This window comes from Suillus fuscotomentosus (assembly GCF_016647785.1).
Source record: "Suillus fuscotomentosus strain FC203 chromosome Unknown F5891scaffold_12, whole genome shotgun sequence".
In the NCBI taxonomy this organism is placed as follows: domain Eukaryota; kingdom Fungi; phylum Basidiomycota; class Agaricomycetes; order Boletales; family Suillaceae; genus Suillus; species Suillus fuscotomentosus.
The window spans coordinates 307,761-331,044 of record NW_024539524.1 but is presented as its reverse complement, the minus strand read 5'-3'; the positions used below and the strand labels follow the sequence as shown (position 1 = coordinate 331,044).

At 48.4% G+C, this 23,284-nt stretch overlaps 9 protein-coding genes across 9 annotated transcripts; 5 read left to right on the top strand and 4 right to left on the bottom strand.

The window, feature by feature from the left end:
• Nucleotides 1-1,222: 1,222 nt before the first annotated feature.
• Nucleotides 1,223-3,614, top strand: F5891DRAFT_77085 (UDP-glucose/GDP-mannose dehydrogenase family, NAD binding domain-containing protein). The gene is made up of 8 exons (XM_041373198.1): nt 1,223-1,499; nt 1,554-1,571; nt 1,637-1,916; nt 1,989-2,279; nt 2,334-2,709; nt 2,759-2,945; nt 2,997-3,193; nt 3,262-3,614. The coding sequence occupies exons 1-8, from the start codon at nt 1,472-1,474 to the stop codon at nt 3,292-3,294; spliced, it is 1,410 nt and encodes a 469-aa protein (XP_041229158.1). The 5' UTR covers nt 1,223-1,471; the 3' UTR covers nt 3,295-3,614.
• Nucleotides 3,615-4,189: 575 nt separating this feature from the next.
• Nucleotides 4,190-7,538, bottom strand: F5891DRAFT_1162936 (uncharacterized protein; the record flags this gene model as incomplete). Its single annotated transcript, XM_041365308.1, has 8 exons — nt 7,415-7,538; nt 7,276-7,362; nt 6,227-7,222; nt 5,410-6,169; nt 5,051-5,358; nt 4,912-5,003; nt 4,783-4,890; nt 4,190-4,398 (listed from the first exon to the last, which is right to left on the bottom strand). Exons 1-8 carry the CDS (start codon nt 7,441-7,443, stop codon nt 4,190-4,192), a joined length of 2,589 nt encoding a protein of 862 aa, XP_041229157.1. The 5' UTR covers nt 7,444-7,538.
• Nucleotides 7,539-9,069: 1,531 nt separating this feature from the next.
• Nucleotides 9,070-10,279, top strand: F5891DRAFT_77062 (uncharacterized protein). Its single transcript, XM_041373197.1, has 2 exons — nt 9,070-9,198; nt 9,282-10,279. Exon 2 carries the CDS (start codon nt 9,456-9,458, stop codon nt 9,852-9,854), a length of 399 nt encoding a protein of 132 aa, XP_041229156.1. The 5' UTR covers nt 9,070-9,198; nt 9,282-9,455; the 3' UTR covers nt 9,855-10,279.
• Nucleotides 10,280-10,636: 357 nt separating this feature from the next.
• Nucleotides 10,637-11,179, bottom strand: F5891DRAFT_946917 (uncharacterized protein; the record flags this gene model as incomplete). The annotated part of the gene is made up of 3 exons (XM_041374703.1): nt 10,637-10,705; nt 10,759-11,076; nt 11,129-11,179. Coding segments are annotated over 3 exons (438 nt in total), but the record flags the coding sequence as incomplete, so codon positions are not given.
• A 270-nt stretch (nt 11,180-11,449) lies between these two features.
• On the top strand, nt 11,450-13,169 carry F5891DRAFT_1017084 (uncharacterized protein). Its single transcript, XM_041360981.1, has 6 exons — nt 11,450-11,574; nt 11,624-11,690; nt 11,744-11,794; nt 11,852-11,894; nt 11,962-12,085; nt 12,138-13,169. Exons 1-6 carry the CDS (start codon nt 11,493-11,495, stop codon nt 13,037-13,039), a joined length of 1,269 nt encoding a protein of 422 aa, XP_041229154.1. The 5' UTR covers nt 11,450-11,492; the 3' UTR covers nt 13,040-13,169.
• A 1,267-nt stretch (nt 13,170-14,436) lies between these two features.
• F5891DRAFT_76785 (uncharacterized protein) lies at nt 14,437-17,303 on the top strand. The gene is made up of 13 exons (XM_041373191.1): nt 14,437-14,534; nt 14,585-14,839; nt 14,890-15,253; nt 15,322-15,565; nt 15,622-15,653; nt 15,703-15,754; nt 15,848-16,081; nt 16,139-16,305; nt 16,361-16,463; nt 16,549-16,742; nt 16,796-16,815; nt 16,869-17,026; nt 17,081-17,303. The coding sequence occupies exons 1-13, from the start codon at nt 14,488-14,490 to the stop codon at nt 17,212-17,214; spliced, it is 2,004 nt and encodes a 667-aa protein (XP_041229153.1). The 5' UTR covers nt 14,437-14,487; the 3' UTR covers nt 17,215-17,303.
• An 88-nt stretch (nt 17,304-17,391) lies between these two features.
• On the bottom strand, nt 17,392-18,851 carry F5891DRAFT_1127050 (uncharacterized protein; the record flags this gene model as incomplete). The annotated part of the gene is made up of 5 exons (XM_041364145.1): nt 17,392-17,861; nt 17,918-18,302; nt 18,354-18,482; nt 18,535-18,624; nt 18,672-18,851. The coding sequence occupies 5 exons, from the start codon at nt 18,849-18,851 to the stop codon at nt 17,392-17,394; spliced, it is 1,254 nt and encodes a 417-aa protein (XP_041229152.1).
• A 392-nt stretch (nt 18,852-19,243) lies between these two features.
• F5891DRAFT_977685 (pyridoxal phosphate-dependent transferase) lies at nt 19,244-20,982 on the bottom strand (the record flags this gene model as incomplete). Its single annotated transcript, XM_041376730.1, has 3 exons — nt 19,244-20,289; nt 20,527-20,698; nt 20,767-20,982. The coding sequence occupies 3 exons, from the start codon at nt 20,980-20,982 to the stop codon at nt 19,244-19,246; spliced, it is 1,434 nt and encodes a 477-aa protein (XP_041229151.1).
• Nucleotides 20,955-23,250, top strand: F5891DRAFT_76795 (WD40 repeat-like protein). The gene is made up of 7 exons (XM_041373193.1): nt 20,955-21,120; nt 21,173-21,568; nt 21,626-21,735; nt 21,786-22,145; nt 22,205-22,641; nt 22,691-22,851; nt 22,909-23,250. Exons 2-7 carry the CDS (start codon nt 21,226-21,228, stop codon nt 23,211-23,213), a joined length of 1,716 nt encoding a protein of 571 aa, XP_041229150.1. The 5' UTR covers nt 20,955-21,120; nt 21,173-21,225; the 3' UTR covers nt 23,214-23,250.
• Nucleotides 23,251-23,284: the final 34 nt, after the last annotated feature.

Sequence of the window (23,284 nt, the reverse complement as noted above, 5' to 3'; positions counted from 1 at the left end):
CTGCTTGCCGTGCGCCTATCTCCGCGTCTGAGACCACTCTTTGCGATGCGGAAAATGTTTATTGAGATGGATTAGCGGCGAGCGCCAGTAAGGAGTCAAAGTAGTGGATGAATTCTAGCAACCAGGGCCTTACCAGATATGCAACTCATTGCCGCAGTGTGCTTCCGTGTCAAACTTTGGTCTTATGGCCATCTCTGGCCCTTTGAAGGGATATACTCTGCAACAAGCCGCTCTCGACCTCCGTTCGCTCACGAAAAACTCTACACCGCATGAATGGACCGCTTTTTCGCGACTGCGCACTTCTATGATTTGACTGGCCGGCACCGCAAAACACACTGGATTCTATCTGTAATAGTCTCGCAGTGTACTAAATGACAGTCAATTTGGGAATGGGTGATACCCCTTGAATAGAGTCGCAAGCTGCTCATCGCAAAGGCTGCGTTGGCATTAAAGTTTTAGCCGGGTAAATAGATCGTACCGTAGCTTATTAGTCAGCTACCGGGCTTTGTCCAGTGCTTGAGCACTTCCCTTGTCTGCGACACGCAAGCACAGTCATGGATACACCACTCTAGTATCAAAAGGCGCTCTGGGAACTGCATAATGACCCCAAGCTGACTGCACACCAGCAGCCTGGGCTATCTAACGTCCCCGGGGCTACAGCCTGCCTCGGCAAGCAGGCTTTCTATTCACGTCTTGCCATATAAGAGACAACTTAGGCACACTTCACGCTCGTGCTCCATGCGCATCTCGGGTTACCATCATTCCCAGGAATCTGCAAGTGGTATCTGGTAGATCAAAGGCTTATCTCCACGCCATCTGGAAGATTCGGTCTCGTCTTCTCGTGTATCAGGCAAGGGTGGAAGTCGTAATTGATATGCGTGAAAGGAGATATGCCTCGCGTCCACACTATACCTACTAGTAGCACGTTGGTTAAGGTGACATAAAGCGAAGACACGCACCGTTCAATGCCCATTGCCCACGGTGTTGCCCTAATACAGAAGCAACGGTCTTCTTGAATCTTTCGAACTTTGCCTACTCAGGCTAGGGGCGACTACTCGGTGCTAGTTATCGACTGCGTGCATAGTACCAGGCGGAAGCTTGAGGATATTATTGTGGCAACTTGCGAGGCCTGGTGCGCACTTGGCGCTCGGCCTTCTACTCCGGGTGTGCTTCCATAGCCACGTTTTTTATCATTTGTCGTCAAATGGCCGTTAAACTTGCCTGATTGTCGAGTGGACGTACAAAAAGCAGCTGGATCATTACAGATTTGAGGGGTGTTTTTAATTGAGAAAAGAGTGAAACGAGTCGTGTCGTGAGGCAAGGCAGGTGGTGGTACCTGGTCTTGGAATGACGACCACAGTAACGTTCAAAATCGCTTCCCCGTAACTCCACTCCCTCAAGGTCAACAGCCTACTTAAGCGAACCGCGACTCGTCAATTCAGCATAGTCTTTCTCTCGATCCATAACCACAATGCCTAGAGTCAAACAAATTTGCTGCAGTGAGTCCTTCGGCGGTATCTCCTATTATCTGGTTGCTCATTTATCACGTCCAGTCGGTGCTGGATACGTCGGTGAGCCACTGCTTCGCGGCATCGCTAATTGCTTTGAATACCTCGAGTTTACATCTGCTTTGCAGGCGGTCCTACTTGCGCCGTGATCGCACTGAAATGCCCTCATATCCGGGTCACCATCGTTGACTTGAACCAAGCCCGCATCGATGCCTGGAACTCGCCAGACTTCAACCTGCCCATATATGAGCCTGGTCTGGAGGATGTCGTTCGCCAGGCTCGCGGACGCAACCTCTTCTTCAGCACCGATGTTGATAAAGGCATTCGAGACGCAGACCTCATTTTCGTATCTGTGAACACTCCGACCAAAAAAAGCGGTGTCGGTGCTGGCTTCGCTGCAGACTTAAAGTGATTTTTTTTTCGCCTTTTATTGCATCGGCCCTCCCATTATATGATCGTAAGCTGACGATCTTTATTCAGCTACGTCGAGCTCGCTACTCGGCGCATCGCAGCTACTGCGACATCATCAAAGATCGTCGTTGAAAAATCTACCGTACCTTGCAGGACCGCGGAATCCATGCGCACCATCCTCGATGCCAACAGCAAGCCCAACGCACGCTTTGATATCCTCTCCAACCCTGAGTTCCTCGCTGAGGGAACCGCCATCGACGATCTCTTTGCTCCTGATCGCGTGCTGATTGGCTCTTTGCAGACACAGGAGGGTAAGGAGGCCTGCGCGGCGCTCTCCGAAGTTTATCAGAATTGGGTCCCGTGAGTTCCTTCATTGTATTGCGGAGCCTAATGATGTGCTGACCGACCACATAGCAAAGAAAGGATTCTGACTGTCGGCCTGTGGTCTTCTGAGCTCTCGAAGCTGGCTGCGAACGCCATGCTTGCGCAGCGCATCAGTTCCGTCAACGCACTTTCCGCCATCTGTGAAGCCACAGGCGCCAACATCGCCGAGGTCGCTCACTCCATTGGACAAGACTCACGCATTGGCCCGAAATTCCTTCGTGCATCCGTTGGATTCGGAGGTAGCTGCTTCCAGAAGGATATTCTCAACCTTGTCTACCTATCGGAGAGCCTCAATTTAAAAGAAGTAGCTGAGTACTGGAAACAGGTGGTAACGATGAATGAATACCAGAAGAGGAGGTTTAGTAAGCGGGTTGTGGATACCCTGTTCAACACTATCACTGGCAAGGTACGCGATTTTTCTGCGCATCTGTCAAATCGATTTTGATCTGTTTTAGCGCATTGCGGTTCTTGGCTTTGCGTTCAAAGCTGATACGGGTGACACCCGTGAGTCAGCTGCCATCACGCTTATCCGCGACTTCCAGCAAGAAAGGGCTCTTGTCAACATCTATGATCCTCAAGTGGAATCGAACCAAATATGGGCAGACCTCAACGAGGCTAGTCCTGACGTGCCCCTTGAAACGAGTAAGCCACATTTTTTGCATGACACATCGACAACTCATGCTGCTGTCAAAGTTCAACGTCAAGTCTCTATCTGCTCTTCTGCATTGGAAGCCTGCAAGAATGCTGAGGCAGTCGTTATCGCCACTGAGTGGGCCGAATTCAAGACGATTGATTGGCAAGCCGTGTACGCGAGTATGAACAAGCCTGCATTTGTCTTTGATGGGCGGTTGCTTGTGGACGCAGACAGGCTTAGGTCAATCGGCTTCAAGGTGGGTTGTTGCATCAGGTGCCCGCCCGAATAACAGTTCATTTACTGATGCAACGCCGTTCTGTCCAGGTGACTGTTATCGGCCGTGGAGAACGCCTCTAGATTTCATTCAGCCCCAGAAAGGATATATCATCCATAGGATCTTTCAGCCGCTTGGCTTCTTACGGATACAGTGCTAATATCTCTTGTACTTTAATACCCTTTGTTCTCCTGACTTGTACTGTTCAGGACGTATTTTCCTGCATAGATCCAGACGCATGAACATTTACAAATGGAATCTTAGTTGATGAATCTCATTCGCTCTTTTTGATTTCGTTCTCTATTATAGACGGCGGTAGCTTGGAATATGTAACAGGGGCAAGTTATCATTTAGCTGTTTTAGCATAGTTGCACTCCCAGTCAAGTCTCAGTATTCCCTCTTATCCCACCGCAGCCTGGATTATGGGCGTCAACATGAATTGGGGTTTCGAAAGAGGCAGATAAGAGCACGCCCCATGGGGACGACATGGACACTAAGTAATAGCACGATCGAGCCAGTGGGTGCATATACATGACGACAATATCAATTACATCGCAAAAACTCGGAAGAGGATCAAAGTCTGATCATATAAAACTTGACGCTTTAAAGACCGAATCATGACATGCTACAAGAGAAACCCTGAAGCAGTATAACACAGATCTGAGAACGAAACAACGACACGAGAGGCACGGCTATGAGAGAAGAAAAAATAGGTCTGATAGGCATGAAATAAATAGAGGAAACTTCTGATTGTTCGGAAGACCACGTATTTGGCCCTTAAGCACCAGTCACTAATACGCCTTGATCAGGAGGTGCAGCTCTACTACGATCTGGAACGGCGTCTCGCGCCATTCGGCTTGTGTCCGACGATAACGAATTTTCAGGCCACAGCGGGCTCTGCACAAGCGTGTTGTATTTGCTGTATCCGCGAGTATGTGGCAACATCTCAGTTAAGCGACGAAAACCTGACGATGGTCATCACCCGGTGTTTCCCCAAATGGACGAAGTCGGGTAATGCTGCATCGGCCGAGGATACTGCGGCGGCGGCGGCGGCAAAGGCACTGCAGGGGAGAGGTTGAATCCACCCTGTTGAAAGTGCAGCCCCGATTGTGGTGAAAGAGCAGCGGGAGCCATCTCCGCATTCAAGTAGAGTGACTCCTGTGGGTACGCAAATGGTTGATGGTTCACTGCATTTAATGCAGTCTGATATGGAGGCGAGCTCTGGATTGTACTAGCTGAGTGGCGATGGCCGGGACCGGATGATCGTGAGGCGGAGTGACTCGTGTGAATGTTTGATGGATCGTGCGTAAACTCAAAGGAAGGTGACCACGGGGACTGTGAATGTGCAAAAGAAGACATGGGCGGAGGTCGGTTAGCGGAGTGTATAGCTCGGTTGCTTGTCGTCGATAAATTGTGCTCAACACCGTAAGCAGGCAGTGCCTGGTTGGTCAACAAGGGTCTAGGACTGAGATTTGGCGGGTTCTGATCAAGAGTCCTTGACCATATAGAAGGTGGAGCGTTCGAAGGCCCAGAGCCGAAAAGAAATTGAGATGGAGGTGGGATAGACTGACGGCGGGGAGATCGTGCAACATCACCACCAGCTTGGGAGAAACTGTTCAATAAATCCTGAGCTGTTGTTCCTGTGAAGGCAGAAGGCGGCGATGTCGGGGCCGCACGACCTGAGGACACAACTGATGTACTGGGGCTCATGAAGTTGCCGTTTATCATGCTTGACGACAATACAGGTGTCGTTGGCAGGGCCGGTACTGCTCCCGGCGGCGAAGTGGAGGCCCTAGATATCACATCAGACACGTTGAAACGAAACAAGCAAAATTTGACCTTGGATCCCAAACTACGACGTCATCATCCAGTTCTTCATCTTCATCTTGTGACTCGGCGTTAAGTACAGTCCTGAATGCGTCTTCAACCGGATCATCGTTGTCAGTATGCCCTGTATCGGTTATAGCATCGTCCTCCGCACAAGTCTCCAGTGGCATCAAGTCAAGAACATCAGGACATAAGACTATAGGTGTAACAGGCATATTTACAGCCTCTGCACCAATTGCCTTTGCCTGAGATTGAGCATCAGGTGCAGTGGCAGTGATTTCAAGCACGAAAGTATCACCCCGCAGGTGGATTGGAGAATCCTATAGTAAGGTAAGCCCGATTAATTCAAAGGCAGAGCAATCGGCCCTCACTGGTGATTCCGCGAGATTCTTGAGGTCTTTGAGCAAATCAGATATCCTCATCAATTGTTCTTCGTTTGGGTGAACGCTCTCGCGGCCCTGCGGCCCAATGGTGGCCGATCCATTCCCCTTGTGTGTATCAGCATCCACAATCTTGGGAGTATCGCCAATCATGAGGCTCCGCAGTGGAAGAAAGCCCCTAAGGTCGATGTCCTCATCCAGCGGAGAGAGCAACGAAGGTAGCTTCTCTATTGGGAATAACTTGTATAGGGCGTTGTAAAAAAGTAAGAAATGCTGCCAAAAGACTGGCATATCTGAGACGGATACCCCTGGAATTTCCTCGACCTGGGTTGACCCCGTAGGGGGTGTGGCATGCGCCACATACTTGAGATTTGCTAACAACCACTTGCTCGCAACACGCAATGCGGGTAGAGTGCGCCTGAATGCCGCAGTGATGCGCTGCGCAAGGTCATTTTCAGCTGCATCTTCTGGTGGAAAGCCAAGTTCCTTAGCGCCGATCTCCAGGAGAGACTGGTGAATGGCAAGAACATGCTTCAGAATCTGGGATTCGACAGTAACTGGGTCAGGAATCCCTCCGGATCTCCTATTCGAAGGTGGAGATGTGTCCCGGATCATGCGATGTTTCCAAAGTGCTCCCTCTGAGAGAACGATGACCTTGGTCACGGCATCAATTGGAAGAACGCGCTCTGAAACAAGAGCCGTGAAATCCTTGACGACATCTGCTGCATGCACAATGGGATTTAACCTTGATCTAAGCGGAATTATTTCATCTCAACAACTGAATTATCGATCGAATCCAATCACTCACTTATCTGAACCTAATCGCCACAGTGCGTGCAATAGCACAACTTTCTCCTTAAAGGACTCGACTCTCAAGCGTGGTGGTAAATCACCAAGGTCGGGAGCCATTTGTACTCCTTCCCGTGTCCTCTTCGCTTGCTGATCGAGCGATTTATTGAGAATTTTCTTGACGTTCTCGGATGCAGTGTCATAAGGCTGACGAACGCATAGCGCTCTATAGTAATGGAGAAGCGAGCTGAACATGTCATTCTGATAGAAAGCGAGAATGGCCAGCTGATGTGATGGATTGCCCTCCGAAGGGACCAAAAGGCGCGCTTGATCGTAGCACTGAACAGCTTTGTCGTAGTTCCTGGCGCGTGGTATTGAATCAAAGCTCATAGCGCCGCCTCTTCTGTTGCGGCCGCCTCGTCTAGCTGGCCCTGAGCCGTCTTCCTGACCGGCTCGCGGACGCCCTCCACCTTCGTTGTAAAGCTCCCGATATCGTGCCATGTCACCTAAGCATACTATCGCCTTGCTAAGAATCGCGAGATTAATTTCACGTTCGGCAGAGCTCATAGGAGAAGGCGTATTGCCTTCGATGGGAAATTGAAATTGGTTGCGACCAAAACTGGAGTTTGGGACACCTTCGTGTCCCCCAATGGAGCCATTGGGAGTACCAAGGTCATCTGGAATCGTAATGTTCAAGATAGAAAGTATATGCTGTGCTTCGTGAAGTCCAAAAGATCGCTGGTATCGAGCTACCAGTTGTGTCCAAAATTTCTCTTCTTCAGCAAGAAACTGGCGGAATCGTTGCATCAGTTTGCGATACTCCACTGGGCCATGATTACTCTGCCTGGGCTGATGGCGGGGTGCTGATTGCAGCGTTCGATCGAGAGTTGCGACATTCTGTTTGTAGTTAGAAATAAATTGATAAGATGTCTGCATCCAAAGATGAGTCTCGGCATCTTTTGATTCCTTGGCGTATGGCTCGACGAATAATAGGCGAAGATACAGACGTCGGAGACTACAGACACTGTTAGGAACACCAGTCAAAAAAGAATTTTGGGATGGGAGTACCTCTTCCTTTGAAACTCAACCTCTCTATCCCATGGAAGGTGAGCTTTGAGAAGCTCTTTCAGACTTTGGTGGGTTGATTTTGCCTCACTAAGTTGAGAATCAGTTGGGGGTCAACGAAGTTGAAGATAGCAGCCAGCACCTTGCAAGCTGGGAAGCGGAATCGGTCATTGTATATAGCGTGAGCGCGTCTAGATGGACTATGTGTCCATTTTTTTCTACCTTCACGGACGTCGAGGACAAAATCCAGCGCTCAAAAGTCGTCTGCGATGATGAGCGACCGTGAGACAAACCGGGTGCTCACATAAGTTAGTGGACATAACCTTGATTAGACTACTACTAAAAGGTTTGGCCCTGCCAACTTTTATCTTGCTCCGCGGTACGTTGCTTTATTTCTGCACCGCGAATTTATTGCGAACGTACTATAGTCTGGAAGTTTACAGGATGATGTTGACATTCATGTTATATGAAAGTGTCAGCCACTTTAGCGACCAGTGATACTATAACTGTATGTGTACAGTTACGGTGATCTTGAGTCAGCTATGAGACTCCCTAAATCCTTTTGTCCTTTATTCTGATTCACGCCTTGGAAGCGCCTCGGAAGAACTAGCACGTGTATACCTTTTTTGCCTATGGTTCATTGAGCGAGTCGTCAGGATTGGTGCGTTTATAATTGGACTCGTGATGGCTGAGCGCTGAGAATCCAAGTCCAGTGAGCACGGCGTATTGCCAATTACATTACGAAAGATCCGTTGCGCATGCCGACACGCTTGCGTTAGCAGAAGATTTGACAGAGGTGAGGCCTCGAGATCTCGTTTAGCCTCATTGAATGCGAACACAGCTGGCCCGTGGAATCAACATTAGATTGATAAGCGACCACCTGAATATTAAATATTCAATATCAGAGGGTGCATGCAACTTGAACATGGTGAAAGGCTTACCTATAGTACAGCCTAGCTGAGACTAGGGTTCGCGTTGCCAACTTCTGACCTTGGGGTACTCTATAGTTTCATGATCTCACGTGATCACGCTCATATCAGGTGACTGACTCCATCTCAACATGAGTCACATGTAATCACGAACATGACCTTGAGGAGCGGCGTACTAAGCCAAGATCCGCAGTCTGACATTCACGTTTCCACCTGCACTCCCTCAAGATATTTGGATACGCCACCAGCGAGTCTAGAATGCGTTCAAGTTTCTTATCTAGCAGGTAGCCACGTACATGGACATCTCCGATGCTTGTGCTTGACCCTCGCCGCTGTCTTACTACTGGAATTTTCTGTGGACTGGCAACCGTATCAAATTCTAGTCGGTCCGGTTCCGTTGACACCGTGATCAGCAGCTGATTTCCTTCAAGGAAGCTAAATTATATGCGCGATTAAGAAATCTACGCGGCACTTTTCGCCTTGATGGGAGAATACGTTTGTTCTGACTGCGGTAAGCTGTCTTTTTGGCAATTTCCTCACGCTCAACTGATTGACGCCCACCTCCAAAGATCCATGACTCTCCCTAGGCTATTTATACGCTCGACCTTCTACAGAGGCATCCTTGCGAGAGTTTACCTTCGCACACACGATCGCAAGGAATCTCATGAGTCCTAGTCGTGCCCTGCATTGCACTTGCATAGTGGGACGTGCCTTGTATTTCACGAACCGAAGCATATAGCACCGGGGGCTGGAACCGGACAAACAGCTTCCTTCATTTGTCGAAGAGGGGCCCTTACCACGATTCTCACATCCCGCACTTTCGCTTCAGTTTGGTTCGATTCGGACCATCCATAAATGAATCTGACGGATCGAAGACGCTTGAGGGTATAGTTTGGTAAAGTTGTTACTCCTGCGCCATCGCACTTAAGCTTGTGTTCGTGCCCTGGAATCTTTCAATAAGACTTTTTCGGGATAGATTAAGTAACCAATCTTGGATGTGAGTTCATGTTCCATCCCCACCAAAATGTAGTGCTGAGACATCTTATTCTTGCTTGCTTGAATGGGTTTGATTGTCAATAGAACACGTTAATTCGGAGAATTATTATAAAAGCCTCCAACCACTATGCAGCATATCTCTCCCACCATTCACCGTAACTCGAAAAGAGACCCGTCGTTCTCGCCGACCCCGACACTAGCCGTTTGTTACACTCAAAAGGTGCCAGCTCACCCACTTCCGTACCCGTCCTGCACCCGATGCCCCCATTCTACGAAGTAGCTGTTGCCCGTTTTGGACAATCATCCTCGAAAGCCAAATGGGTAATCGTTGTCGTATTCACACCATCTACCCATTCATTGGTCTATCAAATCGCTGGCTCAGCGGTTGACTACAGCCTCGAAGCACCACAATCAGTCACACTCAAAGATGGGGAGAATGGTTATTTGGGGAGAGCACCTATAGGATTAGTGGACTCCGAGAATCTACATCTGCTCCACACCACACTCGCATCCATTCCTGTTGTTCGGGGAGATGCCTCCTGGAGCAGCCACAACTGGGTCATGGAGGGTATAGCTGCTCTTCGGAGAGTACAGGGATATCACATCGACAAGCACGTGTCAATGCAGTGGATATCAGAAAAGCTAGGAGGGAAGTAGCTCGGGTCATGAGTGACCGAGGGAGAGCCCGTTTGCCGTCATCAAGATCTCTGAATGAGGGTGGAGAGGGATAACTATATCGGGGACATTCAGGGCAAAACACATATAGAGGGTGGAATGATAAGTGTATTTTGGGACACTGTATCATTGCAGCGGATTGTACTCCTGTCACAAGTATTCCAGTAGAGCTTATCGTGTTCGTCAACGGAGCGTTGGTATAGGCGTATACCATCGACCGTCGTGTTATTTGGCTTCGTGCCTGCAAGCTATGTAGGATATGCAATGCGTTATTGATGACTGTACATCGGATCTTTGCAAGCGGTGCGAATCAGAAGTGCGCTGGCAAACGCTGTCAAATTGCCTGACAAAAATAGTGACTTTGTAAGCACCGACATTTGTGGCACCGAAGAATAAATAACGACACCCACTTGCCGAAAATACTCACGCCCGTGCAAACCTGGATCCCATGTAAACACGTAATGATATCTTGCAAAGTCTGAACAAACCACTATATATACCGATGGTTTGATGATGAGACAAACATAGAGAGTGACTTTATGACTGCTTCACAACAGGCAACACGCGTCGCAAAATTGAGGTCACTACAAGTTTGTGTCCAAACGAGTGAAGGAACATCAATCATAATCATGTCGGCAACGGAAGCTAAAGCCTTCATTAAAGCATCAATCTACTACGAGCAAAAATAACCACTCACTACATCATTTAGTAAAGGTGATCATTACCACGTAGTTTTCGTCATTTGCACAATTCAAAAGCTCACATCAGGATTGACTGTCAACTTCCCAGGGTTTCTTCCGCACCAAAGCTATGGAAGTGCTGGGAGGTGCGTCCTGGAAGGGTGTGATGACCACGTATGTAATGTCTAATCATGCGACAAACTTACATTAAGCGTCTCGGGGATGACCTTGTTATTGGGTATGTTATCTGTCTTCCCCTGTTGTATCAACATCGTCAACTCGGCGAACGTCAGCATACGAGTTTCGCCGTCTCCAGAATCCGAGGATGGAGGTGATAAATCCATGGTCACAGTCAGATTTTGAATGTCCATGGTATTCTGATGGGACCGAACATCCTCTACGGTCAAATTTTGACCGGCCACCCTGTTAAAGTAAAACAGCTGCGTTCGAAGGATGATTTCGACCCTTTCGGAATCTGTCTTGCCACTCAGTGCACCATGCGCAAGTAGGTCCGCTAGACCTTGCTTGCCAAGTAATTTTAAGAAGATGTACGCATCTCAACAAGCAAGCACCTACCTGATAAACTTCGTCCGAGGAGAATGGAAAGGTGAAGAAACTACGCAACGCAGTTTCTTCCCTGCTAGTCTCATTGATATCAGAGAAATTAGTTCCGTCCCTATGGAGCAAGTAAGCGTTGTAAAAGCACGGGTGTCATTGTGAGTTTCACATGAAATTTGTAGAAACAAATGAACGGAGCAAGTTGTTATTGAGGTGTATCGGTCTCCGAGAAAATCGACGATTAAGAGTTGATCAAAAGATATGTCTCAGTCCTGCCGCCGGTCACCGACCCTTTTCGAAGCGCCGACTGAAGTATTACATAACACACTTTCGGACCGTGTAACGTTGACAGCACACGACAACCTTTCTCCTTTCACTGTAAATGATGTCTTCGGGAATCTCTAAAATCACAACTGAGCGAAACCAGCGTACTTTGCTGGAGTTGGTAATGCAGCCAGGGAACGGTAATGCTATTTCTCAAATTATTCGACCATGAACTTATTACTATTCAAGACATCTGTGCAGATTGTAAGTCGCGGAACCCGCGATGGGCTTCTCACAATTTGGGCATTTTTATATGGTATGTATGACACACAATTCAGCTGTGTACTCGCAGACGTTCATCAGATGCAGCGTCAACTGCGCGAGCATCCATCGCAAGCTTGGTACCCATATTACGAAAGTGTGCGTTAGAAAGACACATAATTCTGCTTTCGATTATTAACTAGCAATTTTGCATAGAAAGAGCATTACCCTGGACGCATGGACCAAGGAACAGGTCGAAGTAGGCATTCTCGTATCTGCTAACATGAGAAATCTCAAGCTCGGAGAAATTCTCTTCCTGTTCACAGGTCATGAAGCAAAGCGGAAATATCAGATCAAACGCCATGTACAACCCTGACGAAGCTCGCCACCCCCCACCCACCAATATGATGGAGGCAGAACGAGATAGCGAAATTGAGAAGTTCATCCGCGGTCCGCGAGCCTTCTTTAAATTTGTCTGTATATGTCTGATGTCTTATTGCAGCCAAGTACGAGTTTAAGTGGTTCATGAACTGTAAACCTTCCAAATTCGTTTCACCTGCTCGTCCATATTCCAATGCTGTGACTACACGGCCAAAGTCCACTCCTACGGACCCTGCCCCATTTAAACGCAAGACCTCTCCTCCTCCTCCTCCAGTTCCTGCCAAAAATGTCACCCTTCCTGGCGCATTATCTCCAGGATCTACACCCGTGCAACCCGCGAGATCCATCTCCCACCCGTTGCCTACACCCCGTTCCTCTGTTCCGAGCCAGAAGCTTTCTGGGAGCCAACTTTGGGATGATTTAATTTCGTTACAGGGCCCTTCGCAATTATCTTCCCTTCCTTTGCAGTACCAGTCGCCGAACCCCGATTTCTCATCGCTTCCTTCCCAGTCCCACTCTATGCCCCTTGCCCAGACAACTCTTGGTGTCTCGCCCACTCTGTTCTCGACTTTCCAGGCTTCCCACATGATGCCCACGTCGATGTCATCGATAGGGAATGCCACTTCAGTTACACCCATGCATACCATAGCTGCTGGTGCGACTACAATCGCAAATCCACAGACTCCGTTCCAATATCAATTTTCGGGCTATTCATCTTCTAACACTTTCAACTCGTTTCCTCCACAGATGAGTGCCGAGGTTTCAAGCGGGACACCCGCTGCGGCGCCTCTACCTCAGCAGAATTATTTCGCTCAATCATTCGGACAACCCTCTCAGTCAATGCTTGGTCATATGCAAGACCCCAGCTTGATGTATGCACAACCGCAATCACAAGTAGTTCAACAACAGTACTCTTCGCAACCGCCATTTTCTGCTACACCAGCATTTGTAGCGCAGCAGCAGCCGCCGTTTATGAATAACACATCTTATGGAGGGTGGCAGGGTATGCATGGCAATTTTTAATGGATAATTAAACAACAGACTCTGGATGTCCCCTTGATTCGAACTCTCAATATTCCTACACCCTTGCGATGTAGATATGCTTAGTTGCACTTTAATACTCATTCAAAGCGTCGATTCTTGCACTGGAAAATTATGTGTTAGGTGTGTTCTGCATGTCCCACATGTCATGTCATATGCCGCAGTTCATTAGGGCCAACGACAGTGATGTCCTCCTTGAAGCTTGAAAGCGGCTTGAATTCTTGAATCTGGATAGTTTTCCCAATATAACATTGACTCGACCCGCCCTTATCATTGTTGCGCACTCGGAAAAAAAATCCAACTGTGGAAAGAGGACCTGTGGGTACCTCATGGTCAGGTTGTCTTGGTGCTTCTGATGCGCATTGATTTGATTATAGTAGTTCGAAAATAACCTCGGGGATCTCCAATCTCTTGTTCCAGGATACTTTATGGGAATCTGGAACTCCACCGTGCACGAGGTTATATGCAAAAGTTTTTTCTTTCAGCATGTGTATATTCTTCCGATTATTGACATGTCAGAAATTGGTGGTTATGGATTTATCGACAGGTGGACCAAGTTTTTTATAGGTGATTGCAGCGGCGGATACAATATTTGGTCTGTTCAAAAATGACTGATGGCCTTATCATTCACACAGATACACGCAATGGAGCCCCAGAAGATGGGATCGTTATGCTCTCCTTCCGGCGTGCGGCACAGCGAGATGCCAGGGGTGTGCAGATTGGATACGATTCTCTTATTGTCCCTGACTCGCGTCCGTTAACAGCAATGCGGCCTGCATTACCGCGGTGCCGGACAATCCAAGAAAGGAAAACGAAAAGTTGGTGAGCTTTGCTTCCGTTTGAAGGCTAGGCTGTTGCCATGGACCCTTCGTTAATATTTGAGACAATGTGGCCATCGAAGTATGATGAGATAGCTTGAATTCTTCACGATTTTATATCGATCCCTTTCTTAAGATGACCGATCTGCGTTGTTTTTCTTTCGTATACCCTTGCTACGATAGCAGATATATAAATTTAATGGGTAACTAGAGTGGATGGCGGTTTGTGAGAGAAATTATCGGTAAAATTTTGAGACATCTTAAGCAAAGGGTTTACGATGCGACACAGGGGCGACTTGGATGGAGAAATGTTAAATACCTTAGCCACTCTCGTGGAGCAGCGTCAGGCTCGGGCTCCTTCGTCAGTCCACCGGTCACTGCAAACTCCCGCTGCACTTCTTTTTACTGCAGCTGGATCTACCTCATGTTCTACATAGACCAATTCTAGACCGGGTGTTTTTTTTCAGATATAAATACCGTTAATTATGTAATGTACCGTTGCCTGTTGTAGCGTTGTGGCGGTGCGATAAGCAATTCGGAAAAAATAAGTCATTTCTGATTGTATTTCTTTGGTGCACAACGACAGCCTGGAAGGTAGTTTTCGGTTGCACGATGACCAGCATGTCCCTCCCTCCGGGAACTGCACCCATAAAACGACAGTACGTTTTTCGGGCTTGTCACTGCCTTTGAAATGGTTCACCGTCCGTAGATTCCTATTGTCCCCTGCTACTCTTCCTACGGTTGATGATGATGCAGCGGAAGGTTCAACAGCTCACACTGGAACATCACGTGTGGATGCGGTAGATACAGACCCAAGGGGCACGGGTGGCCGAAAAAAGTGGACCAAGGCGCAAAAGAAGGAAAAGCGTGGTGCCAATAAGGGTCGCAAGTTTGGCAAGGTACACGATCAACTTGAGCTATGTTGGAGAGTCGCCAATGGGAAAATATGCGAGCATGGAGATGAGTTCGTGTATTTGTTCTGCCACCTCTCAGGATATCTCTTATGCTGTGTAGATGTCGCTTTACGCATGACATCGACGCGTATCTGGCAGCAAAACCGAGGGACATTCGATTCCCTTCAATTACGACAATATCAGATGTTTTTCCTTTTATCACAGGCACGGAGAAAGATGATTCTACTATGGCTGACGATAATCTTTCTTCGCTGGAACGACACACATCATGTCCCTCCTTTGCAGAATCGGGAGTCTGTCGTCTAGGACTCAAGTGTCGTTTTCTAGGAGCTCACGCTAAGCGTGATGTCAGCGGGGTAATAACGCTCGTCAAAGATGAGGAGAAGATGGCTCAGACAGCGCTGAGCGCCACCGAACTCAATTTTGTTAGTGCAGACACCTTGAAGCTACTTAGGTCCAAGAAGGTTAGATCCTCCTGTCGACCCCTCAGACACCATCCTGCATACCTTTTTGATCGCTACTTGCGTTGCAGTATCCTATGCCAATAACCGACGCATATCTCAAAGAACTGGAGGCTGCTAAAGAAGAATCCAATGGACCGGAAGAATATGTGGCTGTCGGCGAAGATAACGTGGCCACGGATGATCCTCCATCTATTTCCTCAGGACTCGTTGCAAAGCGCACTGGAAATTCTGATCCCAGTGCTCAGACTGATACTCCAGATGTTCTGATCCGCGTACAAGAGAAACGAAGGCTGAACTGGAGTGGTAAATCATGTATGATAGTCTCTTCTCAATGACTTAAAACAAATTAACCGAATACTTATGGTCAGATCTCGCACCGTTAACAACGGTCGGCAACTTGGTATGAATGTCGCTGCCCAAACAATAAACCAGTTGACCAAGTATCTCAGCCATTCAGACGCCTATGTACGACACTCGGAGCGGATATAACATGTGGCGAAAGTGCGTTATTACTTCTTGTCACTTTTCTCCTCTCGTTCACATAATATCTCACGTCATTCAATATCGTGCACTGATATTGCAACCCTCATTCAGTGGGCCTTGCGACCTCATTTCTCACCGCTTCTGCGTCTGAATTCTCGCTCGTTCGGCGGCATCCATCGGAGACCATGTTCGGAGTCCAGCTTGCAGGAAATAAACCCAGCTCATTAGTCCCAACTGCCGAAGTCCTCGGACGCGAATTTGGTGATTCAGGAGGTATAGACTTCGTCGATGTGAACTGTGGATGTCCGATCGATCTTGTCTTCAAAAGCGGAAGCGGGAGTGCTTGTGAGTTCTCTGGCATGTGGCCTTCCGGAACGATAATAAAGATAATTGGATCCGTAGTACTGGATGCACCAGCAAAACTGGGCAAAATTGTCACTGGGATGTCCAGGGCGTTGGGCGAAATTCCGGTCACAATAAAGCTACGGACAGGTGTCAAGGACGGTCGTAATAATGCACATAAGATCATGCTACGCGCTGCCAAAGATTGGGGGATTGGTTGTATCACAGTGTGTCGCTATGATTTTCCCTTGATACCTTGTCAGTTCATGCGACAGAGAATAGCTTCATGGCCGTACACGTCAGCAACGGTATACGAAATTGGCTGATTGGGAGTACATAAAACAATGTGTTGATGCTGTGCGGGCTCAAGAGGCAGATGAGGGCCGTGAGTTCCATCCACTTCACTCGCCTCTACCATTCTGACGGTTGCCTGTCGGTTTTGACGCAACACCTACGGTACATTCATCCAGTATCTCCAATTCCTATTTTCGGTGGTGGCGATTGCTTCTCGTCGCATGATTACTGGACCAATGTTTCATCCACTGGCGTGGACGGAGTCATGATTGGACGGGGAGCACTTATTAAACCATGGATTTTCACGGAAGTGAAGGAGCACCGAGAATGGGATATCAGCTCGAGGGAGCGACTGCAGTTAATTGGCAAGGTAATCTTCCGTTTCCTTTCTCTATATCCGACCTGGCTCATATCTTCAAACAGTTCACTGAATTTGGATTGAGGTTTGTCTTCTGTTCAATCCAAAGACAATAACTAGCTAAGTCTGCATCTTCAGTCACTTCGGTACAGACACAACAGGTGTGAACACGACACGCCGATTCCTCTGTGAAGCGCTTTCATTTCAATACCGTTATGTTCCTATTGGGCTACTCGAACGACTCCCGGCCAAGATCAACGACCGAGCGCCAACATTCAAAGGGAGAGATGAATTAGGCATGTGCTTTATCTGTTTTGTGGGGACTGAAAATTAATGTTTATCACGAGTAGAAACACTCCTCGCAAGTCCGAATAGCCAGGATTGGGTCAAAATCTCGGAAATGTTCCTCGGTCCTGCGCCCGAATCGTGGTCGTTTACACCGAAGCACAAGAGCAATGCGCACGGTGAAGAGAGCCAGGGTTGATAATCTTTCGTAGAACAAAATGGGAGCTCCTCGAGAAGTAATTTCCCAAGTCATTGGGCTGTACAATCTACCTCTGCCATAGTCCCTTCTAGGCAGACCTTAGTCGAATGAAGATAGTCATTCCTGCTCTCTATTCAACCTCTGCTCCCTTTGCCACACATATGTGCAATGTCTTGACTACTCAGAAAAGGGGGCAGCTTCTAGCTTACTGTGTTTTCTTCGTCTCTCATTCTCCGCCCGAATCTCCCTCTCCATATCATCCAGAAGTTTCTTCTTTTCTTCATCTTCCCACCCACCCTCGGCCTTCCACTTTTGAGGCATGTGCATATGCACGCCCATGTGCGCCTTAACGGCACCCGACCACCCGCCCTCACTTGGTTCCCTTATCGCCCTGTCCACTAGCAGTTGCCTCGGGGTCATGAGCTCTCGGATATGTGCAGGCGGTGCGCCTCGCCGGCGTTTAAGGGTAGTAGCAGTAACTTCACCAGAGCGTTCACGCTGTCTTTGACTCGTTTTGTTTGTCACCCTGTCTCTGCGTGCTTGTTTGCCTTGCAGTACGAGTCCAGCAGGTGGTGTAGCACGATACCGTGAGATATCGCGCATCATGCACTCCTTCAGTTCAGCCTGGCGCTTGAGAAGGGGCTCATCTGACTTACCATACGTTGTTAACGTTATCAACTGCCCAGATAAATGCAGAGCTCACCCCACTGAGATTTTGCCTCTCCCGTGTACACTGGGGTCCACGACAGGCGCTCCTCACGAAGCAATTGAACAACCTCCTCTGCAGATCGATTGGCATGGTCCCCCAGTATCTTGCCCTTCATGTGCCGAGCCGCACCCACAGCCTGGCCTTGTGCACTCTTGAGCAACGCGTACTCGAAGAGACTCTCATACCGTAAGTCATGTGCCCAGCTCTTCAATGTTTCCCGTTGCTCCCATCGACGCTCGCGCGCTCGACGTCGGCGCACGATCATTCCACTTATGTGAGCAGGCTGGGGAATTAGGCGAGGAAGAAGTTTGTTGTCCAACGAAGGACGGATGAAGGAGCCTTTGAAGATAGGACGACTGCGGAGCTTGGCTTCCCAATTCTAATCGAGTTCTGTGAGTAGATAACGAAGGAGGGACACTAGGATACGTACGAATGCTTCCAGTATACGCATTTTCCAAGCAGTCTTCTCGCGCTTGGAGGCAATCATTCTTTCGTACCTGCTTAAAAGGTTCTGAAATCTGATATCACCTTGCTTCGCGCGCTGGAAAGATTCTAACCACTGTATTTCCTTTGCATTATGCCAATGATCACGATTGGGAGAATCGCAATACCTTGTATCCCATTACGAGTTGCTCTTTCGCAGAATGCGCCCTCACAACGTGCTGGTTCTTCCTGAACATCATTCGCACACGAAACCGGATCTGTACTTCATGTTAGACATCACAGACTGAAAAAGCGTATTGCTCACGTTTTCCCCTGGTGCATGTCTGAGCAAACCCCGGTACAGTGACCAGAGGGTTGGAACACGGTGAGCAGAGAGTTCATAGAATGGAACTCTTGGACGAACGCGCTTGAGAGGAGAGATGACGGAGGCTATGCGAACACGGTGGGCGACGGAACATGGGAGTGGAATTGGAACCACTGACATCAAGATTCAACCTGACGGTAAAACTTTCTGCTCAAAAAGTTGGTGTTCTTGGCCGGAATGTCACGGTTTCTGGTTGAGTTTATTCCTCCCCACAGTACGAGCAATTCAGATGGTCCACCCGAGTGATGTGCAAATATGATAGTATGATAGACACATTGGTTTGTGCCGTGTTTGGGTCGCGTATTACCCAAGTAGCACCAAGCCATAAAATGATGAGCCAGACATATGCATGAACGTTAATATGTACCTATATTGGTATCCGAGTGTACACATGAAAACAGATAGTAAGTAGTACTACAAAGCAATCGCAACAAAGTCAGCAATGACGTCTAGGTCTAGCCTAACGAACGTTTAAAAGCCGTTGGTCAATAATGCAGTCGCAGGGTTCGAGATCACTGGTACTTTGCGGAAAATTCGCGGTGGAACTTTTCTAACTTCCCGACATATTCGTCCACGCCAGGACACAAGCAGGTAAGGCGGTAATGGTACTCTCCTTCCTTCTGCCCAAATCCACTGCCCGGCACGACGCAAATGCCCGTTGCATCTAGAAGCGCGAGTGCATAGAATGCATCTGGTTCCTTGCCAGCAGTCTGTGCGGCAGCGATCGCTTTTTCTGAGAGCGCGATCTTGGGGTAAAGGTATAATGCTCCGGGGGAATCAACGCATGAGACACCAGGTAGGTTGTTTAGGCGCTCTCCCATGAGCTTGGTGCGCTGTGCAAGTACCTTGTGGATTCGCGTTGTCTCCTCTTTCCACAACGCGTAGCTTTCATCGCCATCCTTGGGGGGTCTCACAAGGGAGTCTACACAAATTTGCCCCTGGAGCGGAGGGCAAAGGCCAACGCTCACCATTTTGTACATCATTGCGCGGACGTCATCAGGGATGTTATGGCACTCGAAGTAACCACCACGCCGCCCACATTCCCCTGTTACACCTTTGCTGATGCTATGGAAGGACACCAGTGGAACTGGCGAGCCCAGGTCGCAGACGACCTTCTTGAATGACGTGAATGGATATTCGGCTGCACGGTGCAGGTTACTCTGGTAGACTTCATCCGCGAGGAGCACAAGTCCATGCTCTGCGCATAAATTCACCACCTCCCTCTGTGTCTCGTCCCTTAACAATGCGCCCGTTGGATTTCCAGGGTTAATGATAACAAGTGCTTTGGGGTCAGCACCATCTTCTTTTGCCTTTTTGAGTGCAGCCTTGATTTCGTCAATTGACGTCGACCACTCATGTGCCTCATCAAGATGATACGGAATCGGCACGCCCGAAAATTGTGCTAGTGTCGCTGTATATAAAGGGTACTGCGGGATCGGGATGAGGACACCAGATTTGTGCTGTTCCGATATAAGCAAAGAGATCAGAAGCGAAACGCCCGCGGAAGCGCCGCCCGTCAGGAAGATGTTGTCTGGTGAGGATGGATGACCATCGCGTTCTGTGATTACGCATCAGTTAGGTAAAAAGAAACATTCAACCCTGAGAGTATCACGACTCATAGTAAGGCGCCCTCTCGCGAGTGCAGAATGTTAGATACACTGATCCAAACCAATGCGAGTTGTGACTTCCTCGAGAAATCAACAGAACTCGGCTGGACGGATCGACTTGGCACGTGGTGAATAAAAGGTCCAGTAACGTTGCCGTCAGACCTGATGGCACTGATTTAGCTACTCACCCTGAATAAATTTCGCGACATTCTGACGAATGAACGGGACACCCTGGGAATGCGAATATGCACCGATGGAGCCAATTTCGTCGTACAATTCCTTCGCACGGGCAATGACATCTTGTGGAAACGCATTGGGTGCAAGTTGGCTCAGCTGTGGCCACTCCATGAGTGCAGCAACCTATTACAGTTGTGAGAAATACTTTCGGCACCTCTGAAACTTTGAGGCGGATATAAAATAAAGCTAACCTGCCGATTAAAGGTAATGGGAGGTTGGTCAAGCCCCTTCTGTTGGGGGTTTCCGATGTTCGAAGAGATAACTCGATCAAATGGCAGACCGCTGTTCTGACCCTTCTCCTTAAGCACGACACGATATTCCTCTGCCTTTATTGCCAGCTCGCCGCGCACGGCATACTGCACGTTGCGAACGGCAGGGTTGAGAGAATCGACAGTGAGAGATCGCATGGTGGTTCTTGCCCAAGAGTGTGCCGGTAGATGAAAGGACGATAAAGATCTGAACCTTACAGGCGCCTGAATCATCGGACTTTTCTTACAGGACTACTTTGGGGCTACTGAGAGAGTGGAGTTGGAGACCCATATATGGTAAGCAGGTCAGACGTTCAGTCTCACGTGACCCGGCACATTCCGCTTCCAGATTTTTTTGGTTGGGCAACAGTATGTAGGAAGCTCAATCTGCAAGACAAGATTATGCCAGACTCTTTCTTCGCGTCGACAAAAAATAGGAAGCGGAAGCGGTCCGTCAGCACGGCCGAGGGAGCTAGGGGAGCAAAGAAAATCCTTCGCAAGGGCAAATCTAGTTCTCAGGACACAAAACTTACCAATGCAAGCGCAAGGAGGGGGGTGAGGGGAGCCGTAGATGAAGAATTGAACTCGGACAGAACCGATTCGGAGGATGGCGGAATAGATGACATCGACTTGCGCGCGGATGTCCAGCCCGAGACCAGCGGTGATGAAGATGAAGATGAAACCCCTGCGGAAAAACGATTACGATTGGCGAAGCTCTACCTGGAAAGTGTGAAGGATGGTCTAGGTGAGTATAGTTGGACTGAATTTGTGTCCTGAGTTTGCTCAATGTTATGGATATCAGCTGAGGGAGAATTCGATGCTGCTGAAATCGACAGAGAGCTAATATCAGAACGACTGCGACAAGATGTCCTGGAGCATTCTGGCAAAGTTCACTTATTCGTGGCAGACTTTGTTTGTATTTTTGTCTTCGGTGATAGTCTGACTGACGTAGTTTTTGACAGTATGATTTTACCTCAACGTCACCCCTACGATGCAGAGGTCACCGTTTCTCTGTTACTTCTGCGGTTGCATCGGATGATGCCAAGTTTCTATACACGTCAGGGAAAGAGGGAACCATCAATAAGTGGTCTCTGCAGTCTGGGAAAAAGATTGCGACGTTCTATAAACAGCGCGTTTCCAAAGGCAAAGAGAAGGCGCTCCCTCAAGATATTCAAGGACACACGGACGAGATCCTCTCTCTCGCCGTAAGTAGTGATGGTCGATACCTCGCCAGTGGATCTAAAGATCGGAGAGTGGGCGTGTGGGATGTAGAGAAGGATGAATGGGTAAAAGGTTTTGGGGGACACAAGGATTCGGTTTCAGTGTGTATGTCTTATGTGCATAATGTATACAATGCTGACGTAGTATTTGTATCCTCTAGAGCGTTGCATTCCGGAAAGGTACACAACAATTGTACACTGGCTCATTTGATCGGACTGTCAAGCTATTCGATCTCTCAGTAATGGGATATGTAGAAACGCTATTTGGACACCAAGATAGTATCCTCTGCCTTGATGCGCTCCGAGGAGAGACTGCTGTCACTGCTGGAGCAAGAGATCGAACGATTCGATTCTGGAAAATTGCAGATGAGAGTCAGCTAGTCTTTCGTGGCGGTGGAAAAAGTGCAATACGGGAATTGCTTGAAGGAGGTGTGTTCGAAGGCCACGAAGATGAGGAACATGTGAATGGGGTGGAGATTGATGGTCCAAAATCAAATAAAGGTAAGGAAAGGATGAAGGAGAGAAAATATGCGGAAGGGAGTATCGAGTGTGTCGCAATGATTGATGAAACTACGTTTGTGAGCGGGGGAGATACTGGGTATGTTGCTCGGCATCCTGTGAATTATACCACTGAATACCGCCTGAAGCTCGATATGTCTTTGGAACACACAAAAGAAAAAACCTGTTTACACACAGACACTGTGCCATGGGTTCCACGAAATACAATCCTCAACCGAGGGACTTGTACGAACACCCCGCTGGATAACGGCTATGGCATCACTACGCTATTCCGACATGTTTGTTTCCGGTAAGTCCATTCCTTTTCATTGTCATAAACAGCGACGTTACTCAGTTCAACTCCAAGGCTCGTGGGATGGTGAAGTGCGGTTTTGGAAGCTCGACCAAAAACTCAGATCGTTTTCACTGGTTGGCTCAATACCAGCGCCCGGTGTTGTCAACTCCCTGCAACTTCTCGTCTTACCCAAAGGCGCATTGGATAATGCTTCTTGGAGAGAAAAAGAGCAACTGCCTCCCACCAAGAGTTCAGTTCAACCTGCATTATTAGTTGTGGGATTAGGACAGGAGCATCGATTGGGACGGTGGCTGAGCGTGAAGGGGGAGGGAGTTGCGAATGCGACAACAGTTCACATCATATATCCTCGGACATAGACGACGCCGAACCTTTAGGGCCTTGATGTTAACATTATCGCCTGTAAAATGAGACCTTAGGTCTTTCTAGT